Here is a 21,322-nt window from a genome sequence, read left to right as displayed (position 1 = left end):
TCCTTCCCTCCTCATCAAAAAATAAATCTCCTTAACATTCCTGCAAAATGGGTGAGGATTATTGGTTCCAGGGCTTAACCTAAAAATATCCAAAGCATCCACTGTTTTGTGGTACTTAATCTAAGATCTCTCATTTTTCAGGCACTGCACATGCTTTAAGTACAGCTGTAGCAGATCTCAGCTGCAGTTCAAGAACACTCAGCTCTTCTGAAAAGGAGGACAAGGTGTTTCAAATTGGCTGTTGGGGAAAATAAGGAACAGAATGGCTACTCCTGAAAAGCTTGATGCAAGTAACCTTCCAACTGGCAGAAGCAAGAATAGTCTTCACTTTGATGCCATTCAACTGTCTCAACTGCGAGGCCCTTCTCCTTCTGAACTCCTTAAATTTTTCATGATGTGCCTTCCACTTTCTGCAACAAATGAGACAAACCTCTTCACCTGTGACTCAGTCCTAATTCGTTCCCAGAGCTCCTCTGTGACTGCGGCAGTGGACTAGAGGGGAAAAATGGCAACTTAATGAAAACTTGGTGCCTGATGCTTCTTTAGTCGGAAGCACACAGATCTGTGGGCATTTCTTGGAGTTTCCATTAAGTGCTAGGAAAAACTCAAGATTTAACTGACATCTTTTTTTTGAGGTAGTTATATTTGTAGTAATTTTCTAGTGTTACTGTTAAAACTTAAAAAATAGGAAACAAGCCGTAAAACCTAAATGTAAAATCAGAGAGACATAGGACACCGGGAAGGCTGGGATTTCCAGTTCCCTTGAATGTGGCACTTGGAAGCCAGAGCTCCAAGCTGAGTTTCACTGCAGCTAAGGCCTTTAATATGTCTGATAAAAAGATTTTGCTCTGCAGAGAAAAGCCAGCTTTTCCCAGAATGGAGTGACAAAGATCCTACTGCCAAAATTCCCGCAAATGAGAGGGGACCTTCCTCCACTGTAATAGGTCAGGGACTCACTCCAAGTTTTTCTTCAGGCCATGTGTTTCTGCCAGCAGTATTTTAATTGTTGCCGTTACCATTCAACATAATGAATTTCTGTCCTTAGAAGATCATAGAATCATAGAATAGTTTGGGTTGGAAAGGACCTTAAAGATCATCTAGTTCCAACCCCCGGGCCATGGGCAGGGACATCAGATACTGAATGGTCTCCAGTTTCCCAATCTACTTTAGCATCTTCAACAGATTTTTAAGTTAAATTTATAATACTATGAAAACATCAATATTACTTTGTTTTCACTGTATAAATTTAATGTTTTCTTGATTTTTTTTTTAATATTAGTATTTGCAGGAGGTTTTGGCACACTATTTTACACTACACTAATTTTTTGAACATTTGTCTTTACCTTTGTGCACTGCTAAGCAAACATCTCTTATTCACACCATACTATTCTCAATAACCATTATTTTATGCATAATACAGTTTCATAAATAAGCAATATTACTAATAATCTGTTTCTGATACCTTTAATAAAATTGTCCATTCCATTACACCTATATCTGAAGGACCACAGCATTTCCTTATTTTTTTAAGCGCGTGTTTAAATCAAAAAGAATTGCTGATCTGAGTTAAATTCTATTGCCAAGTCCCTTTCTTCCTACCTATCTATTAGTCTCTTTCTCTCCTGTTTCTTATGATGTTCCCAGACTGGCAGTGTTCAAATCTAACAGCAATAATCACAAATTAAATGGATGTTGGGTTTTGGACCCAAGGGACCATTTTATCTTTTGCTCAGAGGGAAAAAATATGCTTAAGGCTACCCAAAACCATTTCAGAGAGAAGAATGCTTCCCTTTCATATGCAAAACAATATCTAAATTTAAATTAGGAGGACAACTGCCCTGAGACTGACATCCTTTGTGAAACGCAAAAGAGCTTTGTAAATAAAATGGTACCTTGAGAACTATTTTTAATTATTAAATTATGTTATAGCTTTTAAGTTAAAAGTCTATTACTGAGTTTTGGTTAGAATTTTTACTCTTGCTCTATCAGGTTCCTCCTCCATTTTCCCTTCTTAAAATAATTCTGAGTATCCTTATGAAAAAGTCTCTGTGGCACTCTGCATTCCCAGGAGAAAGTAAACAGATGCCTTTGGCTAAACTGTATGTATCAGGAAAACAAATGGGAAGCGGTCATTACCAAAGTCAACGAGCTTGACTCCACCTTCTGTTGTCAGGAGAATGTTGTTCCCTTTCACATCACGATGAATGATCCGGTTATTGTGTAAATGCTGAAGGCCCTATATACCAGCAGTAACAAAAATAAGTTTACTCCCTTATTTAAAAACAATTACCCTACTATTAGGGGGCGCGATGAAGACAATCTGCACGTACTCTATAGAAACATCTGTCCACTGGATTATACGCTTGATACAACCCCTGCTGCTATAATAACCCGCATAATATTGTCAACATTACCATATTTTATAAATGGAAAATATATGTATGAGGTGAGCAAATTGGACCCTCTGCTGTCATTACAAGCCCAATGAACATTCTTACCAGGAGAGCACCGTATAAGATGTATGATATTACAGCTTCATCCAGGCGTTGGCCACACTTGAGCAGGCCCTTGACAAGCTCTGTGACAGAACCTCCATTGCAAAGCTATGAACGGCAGAGATGGGAGGGGGAAGCAAGACAAGTCCTTAGTTATTCAATATGCTTGTTTAGGCTGTGAATAATTATGATGCAAACCTGCACTACAACACAAGTCTGGGAAGAATGAGATTTTTACCTTGTAATTATTTATGTTGTCACCCCACCTTAGAAGATATTCTGTTAGCAATGTTAATAATATATCCAGAAGCCTGGGTCAGGGAAGGGAAGTAAAAACCAAAAATTACAAGGCGCAATTTAGAAAATGTAACTAAAAATCAAAATATTACGAACAGGACTGTATTTTGATGTTAAAAAAGGATGCATAGGTCCAATTTTCATTATTTGAGACTTTTTACAATATGTGTACTGTCTTTTGAAAAACTGCTTTTGTTCAAAGAAAAGGCCAGGCAGAAAAGATTGATGTTCCTGATAACCGGGAGGCAACAAATTACAGTCATTTTAAACTTCCACTCCATCAATGCTCCTGCTGGCAGGCAATATAAAGTAGACAGAAGCCATATCTCTATACTCAGATTTGATGGCCTGTGCTGCCAACAACTGAGATGATGAAACATTCTGATCTAGAAAAGCAGTTTCTTGCGAGCATTTCCTATTAATGGGCCACCATACATCAAAAGAGGAGGAGAAAAAGTAAAATTAGAATCTTTGTAAATATGTTTTCACCCACACAATTTGTTTACGGTCCATGCACCTTCTAAGCATATATTTCCTTCTTTCCTCTCTCCTCTTTCTCTGTCCTTTTCTTACTTTAATATTCACAATTGTTTGACAAAAAAAAAAAAAAAAGAGAGAACTGATTGCCTGCCTTTCATTGAATTTTCTCCTATGGCCCTGTTTTTGTAGCCAGAACCCTTACCAACTTATCTGCTATATAGAAATCGAGTGCATTTCAACAGAAGCTCATTGTACGTTATCAGTATTAAGCCTAAACTACTACAGTGTAAATCAGGAGAATGGTGTGAAAATTGAATTTCTACAAATGTTCAAGTTTTGTATGTCTCAAATAACTTCTACCAGTTGTATCAGTTCAGTCCTTAATTTCTGTGATATATCAATATTTTACCTCATTTATTATTAACTTCCCCTTGCATCAAAAAAAAATCACTAGACTGAAAGTTTCAGTTCATGGAAAGGACCAGATTACATGACAAATAAGACATCCTTTATCTAAATAAGTTCCTTGAGCAAAGTTTCATCAATGAAAACACTGATGAATTCTGCAGGAATTTTACTTGACTCTTTAATCCATTAGTAGAGATTTAGAAAAAAAAATCAATTGGGTGGGAGCATTCAGCCTAATATCAATTATCAAATGTATTTAAAGGACAACTTTTCTTGCATTAGAAAGTAAACATTTTTCTTTCCATGGTTAACCACTTTCTGACAAGCCATTAAGTCAAAGATTTTTGTTTATTGCTTCCATTGCACTAAATGTTCTACTAAGATAGGCCATACTATACTTAGCTGTAGCCTGCAAATAAAATGAAATCTGCCCTCACTTCAAAAAAAAACCCTAAGTTGGCTGTGACTGAAAAATGATACAGATGACAGCTGTTTGGCAAGATATGTTAAATGACTGCCTGACTCTGAAAATAAATACACCCCACAAACACAATTGCAGCTGTCAGTGACACTGTTCTTGACACTCAGCAAAGATCTGGGACAAAGCTTGTATACTTCATTAACATTTTGTACCTAAAAATACTCTAATATAGGTAATTTAGGTAATACTCTAAAAAGTGGAGAAGTGCACATTTAGATGGAGAAGTAAGGAAGTTAGCTTTACAGTTGTCCCTACTACACTTATCTGGGAAACACAAAATGCTTATCTCTATAATTCTCTATGGAGTAAATTTCATTATCATAAAAATATTTTAAGTGCCCACTTTTGCTACTCCCTCTCATCCTAGGCATTTATCAAAGTAAGGTCCGGCTCATAGTGAGTAAACATGGCAAAATAGTGCCTAAGGAAAAAAATCCACACCTTTTTATTACAACGTTTGGATTTTGGAAGTCAAACATCCAATGAATATATTTCACCACAAAGACTCAGGGATCAAAGTCTGAGTACTTTGTATATTCCCTTTTACTGAAAAAGTGTCATTAATTTGTAACATAAAAAGTAACTGCTATGTATACATAAATTTGCATGTAAATGCCAAGGCAAGAAACAGTTTACTTTGTCCAGTAAATTTAGCCATATAAAGAAAGCACATTTTTTAGACGCCGTGTTTATTTAAAGCTTTGGATAATACACCCAAAAAACACCTGAAATTAACATATTTAATGGATAAAGTCTGTAAAAATTCCTAAATCTCTCAGACTCTACATTCAATTTTATTATATAGACTATGTCATAATTTTGCTTTGCAAAATTTTGTTATATGAAAAACCATATGTGATGTGTCTGTTGGATATGCTACACTTGTATTAAAAAAGAAAACAAAGGAAAATCAAGCCCAAACTCAACACAAAGCCAGCAGGTATGTAGTAAAATACAATATCAAACCAAAAATACTGAAGTTCCTTTTTTAACAGTTACTGAAATTTAAGATGAAACACAATCAGAAGTTTTGCTTCAAGGTACATAACTACACAGTAAATAGAAGTTCAATGCATTGTTGGAATTCCACAACTTAAAATGGAAATGAATATTCCCTATTTTGAATCCAATCATCAATCAAGAACAGGAGGTAGTATTTCAAAAGTGATCAGTAATTAAAAAGTGAATGCTAACTTTTACCAGTCTGGTTATAACAGAAAGAAATATTTGAATGGTGTGTTACTGCTCATTAGTCTGTGCAAAGCTCTGTATCAAGTAAGCCTAGAAAATGTCTGGAATCCAACCTCCCACCATGGGCAGGGACACCTCCCCCTAGACCATGCTGCCCAAGGCCCCATCCAGCCTGGCCTTGGACACCTCCAGGAATGCAGCATCCACAGCTTCTCTGGGCAACCTGTGCCAGTGCCTCACCACCCACATCCTGAAACGTTTCTTCCTAATGTCTAATTTAAATCTTCCCTCTTCCAATTTAAAGCCATTCCCCCTCATCCTATCACTAAATGCCCTTGTATTAATTCCCTTCCTAGCTTTCCTGTAGCCCCCTTCAGGTACTGGAAGGTACTATAGTGTCTCCCCAGAGTCTTCTCTTCTCCAGGCTGAATAACCCCAACTGTCTCAGACTGTCCTCATCTTGCAAACAGTCTTTGGCAGTCACTTAACTGGCAACAAGACCATCAAAATGCGTTTTTCAGTGCAAGAATGCCGATTGCCATTGAACAAAAAATGTTAATAGAAGGCACATCTCTTGCTAGGTTTTCAACAACAACAAGAGCCTCCAGTTTTAAATTACCATAAAACACATTCCCATTATATTCTCTCTGTTGACTTTTGCAATAGGCAGCATGCTCGTTAACTGTCCTCCATGTTAGTACTTCATGTCTTATCTAATATTTCCTCCAAGATGAAAAAGTCAAGCTGTCCTTAGGCAAACCATTCTTATCAAAACAATGTGCTTTCTTTGAAGGCAGAATGTAGCAACTCGAACACAAATAAAATGCAAGGACTCTCCCTATTAAACAAACTTTAATTTTGGATGTGATTTTCAACAGTAGACTACCACACATCACCTATCACCAGTCCTTTGATTAATGGCCTCAAACAGAGAATCATGAAATCATGAGTCTGTACTCTTCTAGCAATAAAAACCAGAAACACAACCACATTTGCTAGTTAAGACATAATGTTATCAAAATGTTTTACCTCAAGTACTAGCCAGAGCTGTCCTCCTACATATTGATCTGCTTTGTAAAACATCCCATAAAATCTAACAACATTAGGATGATTGGGCAGAAACTGCAAAATATTATATTCTGCTTCGATTTCTTCATCCACATCCTAAATAACAAACATAGAAACACAGAAGATATTAATGCAGTAAGTCCATACAAAGGAAGAACAAACTGTCATGGATAAAAAGAACCGTTTTTAATTAGTTTGTACTCTGAAAGGGTTTTACTAGAATGCAGCTAAAGTAGTCACATGTTACTGTAAATTTAATCCACACCAAATCGTGCCACTTCTGCTTTCTTTTTAACACAAAAAAATGCAAAGTCTGGGTAAAGTAAGCACTTATTCTTCTAGGACTCTTTCAGTGCATAATATACTTACTAAGAAAAGTAAAAATTATATTTAACTTTGTTTAGTTGTATAAATAAGACATTTACACATGTATTATTTTCTGATCTGCTTCTAAACATACATAGTTTTATTATGTAAGCTAAATGTAAACAAATGAACTTTTGTTTCATTCTTTTTTCTGTGGTCATTGAGTGGGACCAGAGAACAATTTCACAAAACCTCAAAGGGTACATCAGTAAAAACAAACACATCTTTATGAGGAAAAACACGCACCAGAAACAATTAGGGAGAGACAAAACAAAATCCACAAAGTAAGCCAATGGTACTGAGTATTCGTTAATGAAATAATTCTGTGACAATTGCAAAATACTATCTAATATCAGCACACGGGCCACAACTTAGAAGAGTACTTCAGGGCTGAATCTTTCCTTGTTTTTGCACAGACTGTGATTCTTCGTAAATTAAACTCTTCCATGCATTTTCCTTATTTTACATTTGGCTAAAAAGGATATCATCTTATTTATCTTCAGACTTACACAAGAGAACATCAAGATGAATATTTTAGCCTGACTGTCGTGATCAAACTCCAGGTTGATCCAAACTGAGCAAGCTGCCAATTAAATCTTCCACTAAAAACTAGAGCCTTGGTTCTCAGGGGAGGCTTGGTGTTTAATACCCACTAAAACTGGAGCTGGCACAGAACTACCTCTGAGAACGTGGGAACATCTTCTGTTTTTATCTTAATTACTGCCTCACAGTTTTATCTACTTATAAAAGATAACTATAAAATACCCTGAAGTTCACAGTACTTCTATGACGGAAAAAGTAATTCTTTTAGGGAGTACACAGAGTATAATAAGAATATTAAGATTAGCAGTATCTTGTATTATCCTTGCTAGAACAGGCCCCTAAGAGGAATGCTTCTGTGTCTTCTTATCATTTGCATGCTCCGGGCACAGACATATAAATTGGTAGCGGAAGAAACAGACCTAAAAAAGAAACTAGGTGAATGCTGTTCTAATATAAATATAAATAAAATAACATATAAGATGATGAAATTGTAAGTTGCACCTTTCAGGTGATGGTACCAAACTGCTTCTGTCAATGCATTCTGCAAAATCATTCCCTTCAGGATCTTAGACATTTGATTTACATTTTGATTCTTGAGAATTCTTTTGATTTAATAATGGTGTTAGAGTTTAAATTTTTTTACTTACACTGATAGGATCGAGAATCTTTACTGCTGCCAGGCTCCCATCTTTCTTATTGGCAACCTTATAGACTTTACCATAAGTGCCTTTCCCAATAGTCTCTATAATTTCCCAGGTATCTGAGGGATCGGCTAATGATTCTAGTCCAATCATACTGGAATTATACTGAAATAATCCATATAATGGCTTCCTGGAAAACAAAGCAGACACGCATCCAGTGGGAACTCTAAGTAACTCTGTACTAAAGAAGGCATCTTATGATAATAAAATCAAATATTTTCCTAATTTGAGAAGAAATACAGATAGAATCACAAACAAAAGCCAGACAGAAAGATAAGAACACTAAATGAAGGAATGGAAATAAAACACTAGGGAATGCTTCTCTTCACTGGACGTATTATTTGCTTTAAAGATTGCTCCATACACTGCATCATTCTGAACACATTTTAACAAGTTCTGATAAAATCTGATCCCTCCCTCTACTGCATGCTTTTTTAATGGACATTTTAACAATTGGTTTAACATAGCTCATGAAATGAGACTCTACTTCTTGTGCGTTAAAAAGCCATGTTATGCTTTTAACATAGTCTGTCTGATATTCCCTGGGCAATGGCCAGGCAGGCATCCAGTAGGTATAAAACCTCATCAACAGGGCTGTGTATAGCTACTTTAATAAAAGTTAAGACAGGACTGGCTGACATCATAAAATGCAAACCAACTTGATAATAGGCAACAGGTACACCACATACATCACTGGAGATGTTTCTTAACAATTGCACCTGTCTCTGTCTCTTTTCAGTCATTGTGCATTATGGTCAGCTACACTGGCTGACTGCACCTTCACCTTCAGGAGATCAGCAGGTCAGGAAAGTCATTTCCCCAAACACTCCTGAGTGATGTATGGATCACTGCAGCCTATGCAAAGGGCTCCTTCCCAGCTTTGGAATTGTATAGATGGCAAGTTCTGGTGATTAGGAAAATGATCATACCATTTTAGGATTTAATTTCAAGTACTGAGAACCTAGATCTTGCCCCTGAATAAGAATCAGAGAAATATGAAGTTTAAGATGAGATTAACTTAATCTTCTTCTATAACTCATCACTAGGGAAGCTGACGGGTTTATGTTTTCTCTAAACAAGAATATTATTGTCCGGTTTGGTGGCTCTCAGTAGATACATTTAACTAGGAGATGTAAAGTCTGAGATCCATGAATAAATGGAAGGAGAAAAATAAGTAAGTGACGTTGACAAAAACAATTGAAAACAACATCACAGCTGACTGCGAAGGCTCTCAATTTTTGGAGATGGATCAACTAACATCTCAAACATACACTTGAATTTTAAGGTTTGATCCATTTCTTTCTAAGCATGTGTGATACCCTCAAACATTCTTGAAGCAATTTTAAAAACCCACTGTCTTATTTACCTCTTCACTATTTCCAGTATTAGTGACAACTATCTGGCACGAGGCATTTAGTCAGAAAGAAATGTGAGCCTGGCTGGGGAAACTGATAAGTTAATAAAGAATGAAGCAGCAGCTCTTCAATCTAATTAAAGAAATAACCATGCTTTCTGTTCATGACAGAGAAGAAAATTACCTGTGTGCAAATTCACATGCAGTGCATGTGATCTGTACAGCAACATTCAAAAGGGAAGCATGTGTATAAATTCATTTGCATGCTTCGTTCCTTTCCAGAAGAAATTTTTAAATTCCTTTAGACCCTAAGACAAAATGTTTACATGTTGTTAAAGTAATTTACCATACAGCAGGCACAAATCAGGTTAGAAGTAGTACAATTTTTTTTAAAAAGAAATGGCAGGCACCTGTAGAGAAAACCTCTATTTCCCTCCTTCGTTAAAACTGTATTTGCACCAAGGGTGGTGCCAAGAAGATAAAAAATTACTTTGGTCTCTTGACAAAAAAAGGCAAAGAGAGGAAAAAGAAGAAAAATATGAAAAAACACAAGAGTCAATGTCATTTATCTGTTGTGGGTCAATAATGTACATTATTAGGACAGTTCCTCACTACTTGCATCCAATACAGCATGCTGCAAATAAAGAACAGTATTCTGAACACATACAGCTCACACCTCAACAGAGAAGCAGGTCAGGTGAAAGAGTTCTCTGAAATTGGTGAACAGACTGTACTATATGCACTGGAGACAGCAGCCACCAACATGCAGCTCCTGATAAGCCAACCTTAGGAACAAGGTTTGCTTCCAGGGTTGGGGGCGGTGGTGAATACAAACATAAATTGGAACAGTTTCATGGCAGGTAAAAAAAAGCCAAACAAATTGAACATGTGCGATTTTAATGCTTTAGGAGAAATGTTACCAACATTCATGTGCAAAGAAACAGAAAACAGGGCTTCAAATGGCTTGGATGCAACCTTACAAAAAAAAGAAAGACTGATATTTATTTCACTGTCACTGTAACATCTACCCTACCACACAGGTTGTCCAGAAAATGATGCATGACACTCTTTGTTCCAGTGTAATACTTATTGATGTCTCCCCTGCAAGAAGCTGCTGTGGATAAATAGGTTTTTCCTTAAAACAAAACAAAATAAAACAAAACAAAACAATCTAGTATCATTTCCTGCTTTTGTTATGATTAATAAGTAACCACTAAAAAGATATCTCCAAATTTTCTGACTATATTAACAGTTCTTTATACCAGAAGACAATGTTGACAAAATAAAATGTAATGAAATTTTTTATAGATTGAGTCCTAGGGAGAACTGAAGAAAATTTTCATGAGTGAGCACTTCTACGTATTGTGATAACAGGGCAGCATTTTCAAGAGCATGCTTATGCATTACATGGAATCAGATTTGCCAAAAGTGCCATAAAGGCCTTCTGCTTAAATAAAACAGCCTCTTCTTGAACTCCAGCAATACCTATCTAAATGAGCTTGCCATCAGTGAAATTGCCCATTGTACACAGCATAGTAACTCTCGACATTCCTGTGACAGATGTGAATATTTTACAGTACAAAAAAAGCAAAAGAACAATATCTGACATTACCATCAATATTGCAGAATCTAGATCTTTTTTAAAAAAGTAAACATTATAGGAAAAAGCTGAAGTTGTAAGGTGAATTAGTGCTTTTCTGTTTCTGTCTCCCAATTTACTGAGCTTCAGAGAATAAAAGGACATGGTTTTAACAAGGGCTACCATTTTCTTTTTATTTCTACAGCAAAAAGTTCCCCTTGAATGCAACCATTTTTACGACAACCCCATATTCACAAGACATTAACACTGAAAACGTGAAATTTCTTTAGGAAGAAACTTTCTCTTTTCACTACACCCACATCAAACCTCAAACCTCTCTGGGCTTTGAAATGATGTACAGAGAGTGGCTTCTAGCTGTGAAAAAATTAGCAATGCCATCTCCAGAGGGATCCTCAACCTATTAGAGACCTACTGATTACAAACATTGCATGATTTCTGCCACCAGCTGGAGGAAACTTCTCAGTGGTTGAATCTGTTCCACCCAGGCAAGCAAAACAGCCTACACCAGATGTTGAAAGATTACACTTTGGCAATTTACTGGATGGGGAACATCTTAGACAAAGCTATCTTGGACTGCATACAGGCAATTTAAGGAATGACTATGTGCTATCAACAAGCCCATAGCATTCTACTGAACCTTGTTTTGCATAGCTGCGAAGAGAAAAAAAGCAAAGCAAAAGTTAAGGACAACTTGTTGGAGTCTAGTCAAACTGTTCTTAGGTTGAAATAGAGATATAGCATGACTTTTTTTTAAAGCAGAGACAATATACTAACTTAAAATAAATCTTGTAAAAGCTGATCAACCAAGAAAAACAATAGGGTACGACAAAAAATTATTACTAGGCTTCAGCCATTGACACTGTTTCATTCATCCATGAAAAGAGATATCCTCCACCAACAAAATACATGTCACAGGTTCCTTCATAGCACCTGATTTTTTTTATTTTGAAAAGCTTTAGCAATCAGAACAAATTAAGTCAGACCAGGTATCATAGACTAACTGAGATGGCAGTCAGGCAAATGTGCAAATAACATTTATCTACATTTGAAGAAAATATTTCTCTGTAAAATAGACACCATAAGCAATGATTATATATAATCACCCTTTACCAGTATCCTTAAGACAAGCAGACTAAAAGTAGTCTTTGATGTAAAAGATAATATAAAAGAAATATGGGTTATGGACAGTGCACAAGTAATGTTTTCCCCTGTGAACTACAGTCTTCCAATTGTATTCAATGGCTCTAATCTTCCTCAAAATAACCATCTGGAAAATTATGCAGGTCCTAGAAGTTCTAATGTGATCTTCACTTATGTTGTGAAAATAAAACAAAAAAACCCAAGCCCAAAATAGAATAAATACATGCAGATTTTTAAAAATATAACTATCTCTGGAATAAAATCAACAACTTTTTTTACAAACCTATTATCACAGCTGTCTTCCTCAGAAATTATAGAATCATGGAATCACTAGGTTGGAAAAGACCTCTTGGATCATTGAGTTCAATCATTCCTATCTGCCACTAAACCATGTCCCTGAGCACCTTATCTACCTGTCTTTTAAATACCTCCAGAAATGGTGACTCCACCACCTCCCTGGGCAGCCTCTGCCAGTGCCCAATGACCGTTTCTGGGAAAAATTTTTTCCTGATGTCAAGCCTGAACCTCCCCTGGCGGAGCTTGAGGCCATTCCCCCTTTTCCTGTCCCCTGTCACTTGGGAGAAGAGGCCAGCTCCCTCCTTTCCACAACCTTCTTTCAGGTAGTTGTACAGAGCAATAAGGTCTCCCCTCAGCCTCCTCTTCTCCGGGCTAAACAACCCCAGCTCTCTCAGCCGCTCCTCGTGAGACGTGTTCTCCAGCCCCCTCACCAGCTTCGTTGCTCTTCTCTGGACACACTCCAGAGCCTCAACATCCTTCTTGTGGTGAGGGGCCAGAACTGAACACAGTATTCGAGGTGCGGTTTCACCAGTGCTGAGTACAGGGGCAGAATAACCTCCCTGGTCCTGCCGGCCACGCCGTTTCTGATACAAGCCAAGATGCCATTGGCCTTCTTGGCCACTTGGGCACACTGCTGGCTCATGTTCAGTCGTCTGTCAATCAGCATCCCCCGAGTCCTTCTCCTCCAGGCAGCTCTCCAGCCACTCTTCCCCCAGTCTGCAGCACTGCATAGGGTTGTTATGTCCCAAGTGCAGGACCCTGCATTTGGCCCTGTTGAACCTCATGCCATTGGTCTCAGCCCAGCAGTCCAGCCTGTTCAGATCCCTTTGCAGAGTCTCCCTACCCTCCAGCAGATCCACACTTCCACCCAGCTTAGTGTCATCTGCAGACTTATTAAGGGTGCATTCAATGCCTTCATCCAGATTATTGATAAAGACATTGAACAGGGCTGGACCCAGTACTGAGCCCCGAGGAACCCCACTTGTAACCGGCCTCCAGCTGGAGTTAACTCCATTGACCACCACTCTCTGGGCCCGGCCATCCAACCAGTTTTCCACCCAGGAGAGTGTGCGCTTGTCCAGGCCAGAGGCTGACAGTTTCTGCAGCAGAATGCTGTGAGAAACTGTGTCAAAGACTTCACTGAAGTCCAAGAAGACTACATCCACAGCCTTTCCCCCATCCAGTAGGTGGGTCACTTTGTCATAGAAGGCGATCAGGTTAGTTTGGCAAGACCTGCCTTTCATGAACCCGTGTTGACTGGGCCTGATCACCCGGTTCTCTTGCATGTGCTTCATGATAGCACTCAAGATCACCTGTTCCATGACTTTCCCTGGCACTGAGGTCAGACTGACAGGCCTGTAGTTTCCTGGATCCTCCCTCCAGCCCTTCTTGTAGATGGGCACAACATCAGCCACCCTCCAGTCCAGTGGAACTTTCCCAGTCAGCCAGGACTGCCGGAAGATGATGGAAAGCTGTTTGGCAAGCACATCTGCCAGCTCCCTCAATACTCTTGCGTGAAGAATTATCCCTAGGGACAAGAGGGACTCATAAGCAAGAAAAGACATGCTAGAAATAGCTTTACAGTTAATGTTCTATTTTCAGTACTGCCTAACTCAACTTCTACACTACAGTGATTTGCCTGTTGGCTTCCAATGTGGACCTTTTTCCAGCTCACAGTAAAACAGGACAGAGGTTTTGAAATTAGTGAGAGCCTCATTCCAGCCTGGTGTTTTCTAAGTCACGGCATGCAGTACTAGACAGTTTTTAATTCTAATATAGCTGGTAGAGACATATTATTCAACATTAGTGAAGCAAAATTGAATGTTTCCATATTTTCAATTCACACACAGGGCTAATTTTTGCAATGTTCTGTTTGTTTGTGCCCTCTTGTCACATAACTGGTTTGTACTCTTCTAGCATCTACACGTACTATAGAAGAATAAGAATGTCATATTCAAAATGAAGGTATTTTACTATTTGTAGGAAGCTCAATGTCGCTACCATACTAAATGAATAACTCATACATAGAATAATTCAGAGGGCAAAGTTGACATTATCAGCAATGGCTTCACCAAGCCATGACAGCCCCTATTCTGTTGGCTGGTGACAGTCATACCCAGCCAGAGAAGCAATTGTTAGAGGAATTAATGAACCACTGGAAGGCACAAGAAAATCAATAGTCAGAACAGCTTTCTCTGCTAGTCTCCTCCTGCTGTTTCTCACTGGATAGATTAAAACAAAGAGGATGTCAATATCTTGAAATGAAGCATACAAAAGAATCCATCAACACACCATCCTGTAACTATTCTCAATTGGCCTCAGAAAAAGAGACTGCAGAATGTGATGTGCATAGTTCTTTAGGGTATAAAGGTCAGTGATGGAAGGAGATGAAGGATAAAGGTATGTTCAAATGCTGTTATTGATGCTATACAATTTACAAACAAAAAGATCCATACTTTAACTGATCACATTGTTTCACTAGGCCAACATATGGGAAAAATAGGACAATTTGGCATAGAACTGCTATTATTTGCAGGTGAAAGGTAGAATGATGAAACCACTCCTGCTAAATTCAGTTCACATAATAAGTTTCTGTTGAATATACAAACAATGAAACTGACTCTGTGGGTGTTCAAAACGGAGATGCAGAGGACATAACTTGGAAACACTTTCTCCATTTCCAGGCATCCCGGCTTAAACTTTTTAAACTTTATACTAACTGTGCTTATGTACACTCTCTTTCTCTACATAAAGCCCTTTTAATTTAGGATTAGTTTTGTTACTTTCTTTCCGTCTGCTTCCTTTATATAGATGAAATAGATAGCCAGGCTTTTAGATATGTGTTATCAGCCACAGGGCCAGAATACAGTGCTAACTGGTAGAAATGGATTGTACTGGGACACTAGTTCTGAGGAAAACATTGTTAATGTTTGCACTCTTGTCTCATTTATGCTTCCGATTAATCACAGCATGAAACACAATCCCATTCCTAGGATCAGCCATAGTAAACCGCCCAGAAAACAGCTACTGGGATCATGGCAGAGAAATCTAAACTCTGGTTTTATAAACTATGAGGAGCAGCTAAAGTCACTTGACCTGTTCAGCCTGGAGGAGACCGAGGGAAGACCTCATCTGAGTTTATGGCTTCCTCACAAGGGAAGGAGGAGGAGTAAGCACTGACCTCTTCTCTGTGGTGACCAATAATACAATCCAAACACTTGGCAGGAAGGTGAGCCCGGGGGGGTCTGTTAGGTTGGATATGAGAAAAATCTTCTTCACTAAGAGGATGGTGAAGCACTGGAACAGCTCCCCAGGGAAATAGTAACGGCTCCAAGCCTGACAATATTCAAGAAGCATTTGGACAAGTTCCTCAGACATATGGTGTGAATGTTGGGGTTGTCCTATGCAGGGATATGAGTTAGACTCGATGATCCTTGTAGGTCCCTTCCAACTCAGGACATTCTATGATTCTAAGTTATTTTACTCCAGAACCATTTAGCACCTCATTTGGTGACTCCTAAGCAAGAGCCACAACACTCTTGATAAACTTCTATCTTCCATGGGGCTCAAGTAACACTACTGGTGTCTTGGGCCCTTCATAACTGCATCTCCCTCAAAAACCATGTTTCTTCTGCTTTCCAGAAATTTATTCTGAAGTTCCTTCTCACACAGACCCATGGCTTTGCATAATCTGCTGTCTACACTAGTCAAACCAGTTTGCTTCACCTTAAGCCGTTGTCTAGTCAAACAAGACTTGGAAACTATGTAAAATTAGCCCTAAGGAGATCTGCACAGAGTGGGGCCGTGCACCTTAAGCTTAATTTAAAACTGCCCCAATCTAGTGCATAATCTAGAACAGCACAAGCAATCACTGAGGTTTTCTAGAGTTCTAGGTCTTAAGGATGAGGATGAACTCAAGCCACTCCATTTTTTTAATAAAAATGATCTCTAGTACTTCAGAAAGTTCCTTGGTGCTTTGATTCTTCAATCTAATCTTCATTGATGTCAATGGCATGATATTGTAAGCAATATATTTCTGTCCAAATCATTCAACCCCACTCAGAGGGTTTCATAGATAAAAATGGTTCATTCTGGTGTACCGTAGCAGAATTTCTCTAATTGAATATGCACAAAAGCTGAAACATAGCTGTAGTGAAAATATTTGTAAAAGAGTAATTCACAAAACTAAGAAAGCCGCAAAGGAACTTGTTTCATGAGCAGTGAAACTAATGAATTTCATAAATTTACATCTTTTTAATTTCCTACCATCGTAAGAATTATCATTTTTTCTTTCCTCTGATACTCCCAAAAAACAATATCTACTGTAGCTAAGCTAGAATTTTTAGCATATGGGTGGAACAGCCAAAGCAGAATGTATCAATGACAAAATTCAGGCAGTATCCCTCTAAGAAGGGATGCAGCTTATGGTACTTCCGTCTAGCCTGACACAGATTTTTATGAAAACTGTAGGAAATTATTTATTTGTGGGATTTCAACTTCTCTGTCAAATCCAGATGCCATCTTCAGTGAGAAATAATTTTCTCACAAAACTTGAAAAGACTGTTTCATGAAGATTCAACATAAATATCCTAAGATCACTGTTGACACTGGAAGGTAAGCAAAATATGGTCAAGCCAAGGCACATAAAGACTGTGTAATTCTCAGATATGACTACTACAGCAAGCCTGCACTTCTCACTGACATGCAAGAAATGTTTTGTTTGTTCTCAAAAAATTAGCAAAATATATTATTAATGGAAGAATTGCACTTCCAAGATTTCTGGGAAGTACTGTGCATTTAAGAAAACCTATAACGTAAGTTGGGATCAACAGAGAAAATTGTACTCGGTGATGAAAAAGTGAATGCTTTGCTGAGATTCAAACTATTGCCAAAAAAAAAAAAAAAAAAAATCACTTCCTGCACATGGTAAACCAAGTATATTTGCAGACCTGTCTTTTCCTGTGAGGTAAAAGATATTTTGCTACTGACAGAGAAATCAATAGAAACTTCCAGTGAAGTTTTGAGTACCGCTGAAAATAAAGGCCCTGATCATTCATGAGGAACTACAATACATTCCATTTCCTTGACTGCTAATTAATCAGCTTTATATATTAAACTCTAGGCACCAAATGTTGAAAAAAAATATGTACCTTGTCAGTTACCATAATAAAGTTCACAATTATTAAATTATAAAACAGTGAAAACCAGAAAGATCAAAAAAATATTAAGCATAAATGATTATCCATGACCAGATTCAAACTTCTGAAAGCCAGTTAAGATCGACAACTCAGACAGGAAGTCCCAATCAGTGGCATTTCTATTGCAAAAACGCTATTTATATTAGCCATCTAAATAGAATTCCCACAAGCAAAATACATTAAAGTGGTTACAAATGACTAATAGCTAACACATCAATTTCACCTCAGGCTGGGAACTCAGTGCTAAAATGAAGTTTATAATCCCATGAGCCCATTCAGTTATAAACTGCAGGTGGCAAATCAAGTGACTATGAGGTACAGTCCCTGTGTGTGAAAAATCAATACCTGAGGTTTTCTCTGCCTCCTTTGGCAGCAATTTAACAGGGCAAACAAAATGCATGTGTTAGTGTTGAAATGGAAGGATGAAGGGCTAAAACAGAACGATGACCCTTAAACCAAACCAGGCTCCTCACTGCATTTCATCAGAAAAGCTTTATATGCTTTGTGTCCAGATGGGGAAAAATAAAAAATCTAAGACAGGTGTAGGATAAACTTGGGAAGAAAATAACTACAAACTTACATTAAAATCAGCTTATCTTACATTGGATTTTTGTCCCGCTAAGGATATCGGAATTCTTCAGGACTAAGACAGCTTCCTCACAGGGAGCGCTTGTATTGGCCAGTGTTGCACAGGACTGTCTTCTGTACACTGGTTCCCATGCCCGGTATTAGATAGACAATGTAGTGCGTGTTAGCTTAAGATGCTGTCATGAAGCGTACAGATAAACTGGTTCAATCCTAGCAGCTTTGCTTCATTAATACTAAAGATCATTGTGACACTAATTGATCCTGAGCCTGATCTATTTATCAAGTCTTTCACATGTAGGAGCTGAAGAATTAAAGCCACTTAGTCATCCACAGAGAGTGAGCAACAACTGCTTAATTTTTTTAAGAGATCTTCCTATTGTTTCACAATATACCTTAACTGCATAATGTAATCAATCGTAATCCATCACTATAGTTCTCCAGTATTACTTTTACAGCTGTTTTATGCTAATGAGGATTTTTAATAAGAACACTGTCCTTTATCCATAAGAAAAATAATAATAAACTGTTAACCATGACACAAAGAACATCTCTTATTGCTGACAATTACTCTTGCTTAAGATGAAGTATTTTCATCAGTGAGCTAGTTGTTATGCATTACCAGCATGTGTGCAGTAGCCTAGCATGACACCAATTTGCATAATTTCTCTTCTCTAACAGGCTTCAAAAATAATAATAGGCATATGAGATAGAATCCATTAATTTTAAGCTTCCTTCAGTAGCTATCTTCATGGAGCAGTTATCAAAAGAACCTTTAAAGAATTAAGTTTAGTAAATTAAAACTGTATTATTCAGGTTATGCTATCTGGGCCTCTAACCCTCTAAGTTGGGTTCAGTAACAAAGACCATGGCAAATCTGCAAGCAATTGGCTTGACATCTTCCTAGCCAGAAAGACTGACAAAACGTGGCAGGACAATGCCAGCACCCACTGCTGCTCATAGTGAATTACTGATCTTGAAAATCAGTTAGGGATTTTGGTGTACAGATAGATAAAAGAAAAGGACGGGTACTGATACACGTAGAAGCTGCTCACAGCTGTTATGCCCATATACATTGTTTAATAATGCCTTTATCTAGAGAGAGACAAAAACAACTTTGTTTTTTGCTGATCTGAACCCAAGAAAGATCTTGCCACTTGCTAATATTTCAGGCAAGCAGAAAGATTAACGTATTAGCAAACTCTGATGGAAAGCTAGTTGCAGAAAACTAAGGTGAAAATATTTTTTCACAGTAAAATGCAATAACTGATGGACCTTTTCTTCTCTTCATGATTTATGCATTTGTATAATCTGACTTGCATAGCAAACAACTTTGCTGCAGTACTCTGATTCTCTCAGCTATTCATCCAGTAAACAGTGTGGCTTTGTAACCTCAAATAGTAATTTAGACCTTGTTGCACTTCACTATGTGTTCTGATATATGGTCATCAATAAGAAAGATTTGATTTATCTATATCACACAAGAGACTAAACAATTTATATCTAGGCCTAATGTCCACTAATACTAAAACACATTACTATAATACTCAGCTATGCCATTGAGGGAAAACGTACAAGCACGCCAGGAGAAACAACAGATGCCAATATGGACACAAGCAAAAATCCTCAGAGTTTACTCTTGCCAAGTATTTCACACTGCAAAGCACTAATCAATTTCAATTCCTACTGATTCAGGGGATTTGAGGGAGATTAACATCCGCAAGAGCAGTAATCTTGAAGAGAGAACAATTTAATGACAACAAAACAACAAAATGGTCCATGAACTTTCAGAACAGAATTTAAACACAGAATAAAGTAACAAACTGGCCTCTTTTCCTAGATTAACTCTTGGGCTGCTGCAGATGCTCCTGAAGAAAATTAAGAGAATGCCTGAACTGAACTTATAAAGAGAAAACATGACAGGTAAGGATGCTGTACCATGCACTGCATACAGTAACTATGACTGGTATAATCAGCCTTTAGCAGTTCATTAGCAGCTATTCAGTTTTCTTTTTCATATATTTCAGTTTCTGGAACAGCTCTGAGTTCAATATCGTGGGCTTTCAGAACCTAGAATAGGAAAACATTTTGTGATATCATTCAACAAAGCAAAAAAAGAGGAAGAATAGATAATTTGCTCATATGTCACCACAGGCAGCACCGAACTGAGAATCAGTTAAGGCTTTTACCCTAAAAGTAAATAAATTAGTACACACAACAGAAGCAGCACTATGTTTGGGTCAAATTTTTTCACAATGCTTTAACCTACTGACATTAATCTATCACGTCATATAGCAATGGGTCATTTTTCCACATTAAGGATAACCAACCCCAGCTCCTATCACTGTGTTTAGGCAGAAAATACCTACTAAGAGAGCAAAGCTTGAAGTAAGAATAAAAGCATGATGAGCAAAACAGTAACTGTCATCATCCATTCAAGAAAGATATCTTTGTATGGTATGAGTGATGAAGGACTTTATTGTGTAAAGTATAGTAAAAGGATGCTCTTTTTACTAGATATCATTGTAATGAGAATTTACATTTCAAGTACAACCCCAGGAGTTAAAGAATTCAAGAGATATTCTTGGCTGTAAACTCACCTTCTGTACATCAGAAATCATGTTTTATACATGCTTCAGGTTCTCCATTTACAAATTGGACGAACTAGTACCTTTCAATAGTAATAACTTGTGCTGCAAGGTATCTCCTACATAGGTTTCCCCAGCAACGTCTCTTGAACCATTACAGGAATATTCTGTTGCAATAGCCCTCACAGAAGTCTCATCAGCTGTCCCCAGGTAACAGTGCAGAGGCAGCTCCAAGGACTGACATGTTTTCAGGTGTCCCTTGAGGCTCAGAGCACGTGTATTTTGGCTTCTTTTGTCAGACGTGACTTTGTGAAGCAGCTCAGCTAGCCATAAAGTATGCTGGAAGCTCTTTCTCCAGTGCCTTGAAACCTTCTCTCTAAGCTCCACAACAAGGAGTTCTCAGTCTCTTTTTTAAAGTTTGTAACATATACTCTGAAACAGTTGCACTTCTTTTCTAAGTCATTCCTGCCAAACTTTGCAGCAAGTTTTGTAAAATGAGAGGCTGATTTTTCTTTAAAATGATAAGAATC

The 21,322-nt window shown here is 37.8% G+C and overlaps 1 protein-coding gene across 15 annotated transcripts in view; it reads right to left on the bottom strand.

Annotated features, from left to right (window-relative positions):
- MYO3B (myosin IIIB) overlaps nt 1–21,322 on the bottom strand; it is a 210,956-nt gene that overhangs the window by 171,470 nt on the left and 18,164 nt on the right. For 12 of the 15 annotated variants that reach the window (XM_054070570.1, XM_054070571.1, XM_054070569.1 and 9 more), the window contains 4 exons: nt 7,977–8,160; nt 6,382–6,516; nt 2,499–2,603; nt 2,137–2,236 (listed from right to left, as the gene is read on the bottom strand). In XM_054070570.1, the coding sequence (XP_053926545.1) occupies nt 2,137–2,236; nt 2,499–2,603; nt 6,382–6,516; nt 7,977–8,160 (524 nt within the window). Of the gene's footprint in view, nt 1–2,136; nt 2,237–2,498; nt 2,604–6,381; nt 6,517–7,976; nt 8,161–9,568; nt 9,693–18,199; nt 18,338–21,322 lie in introns of those variants that run through there. The other 3 variants (XM_054070582.1, XM_054070577.1, XM_054070579.1) reach the window with 3 other exon arrangements.

The sequence above is a fragment of the Cuculus canorus genome, chromosome 6 (assembly GCF_017976375.1).
Source record: "Cuculus canorus isolate bCucCan1 chromosome 6, bCucCan1.pri, whole genome shotgun sequence".
Taxonomy (NCBI): domain Eukaryota; kingdom Metazoa; phylum Chordata; class Aves; order Cuculiformes; family Cuculidae; genus Cuculus; species Cuculus canorus.
The sequence above is the reverse complement of the archived record's forward strand: the minus strand, read 5'-3'. Positions and strand labels throughout refer to the sequence as shown.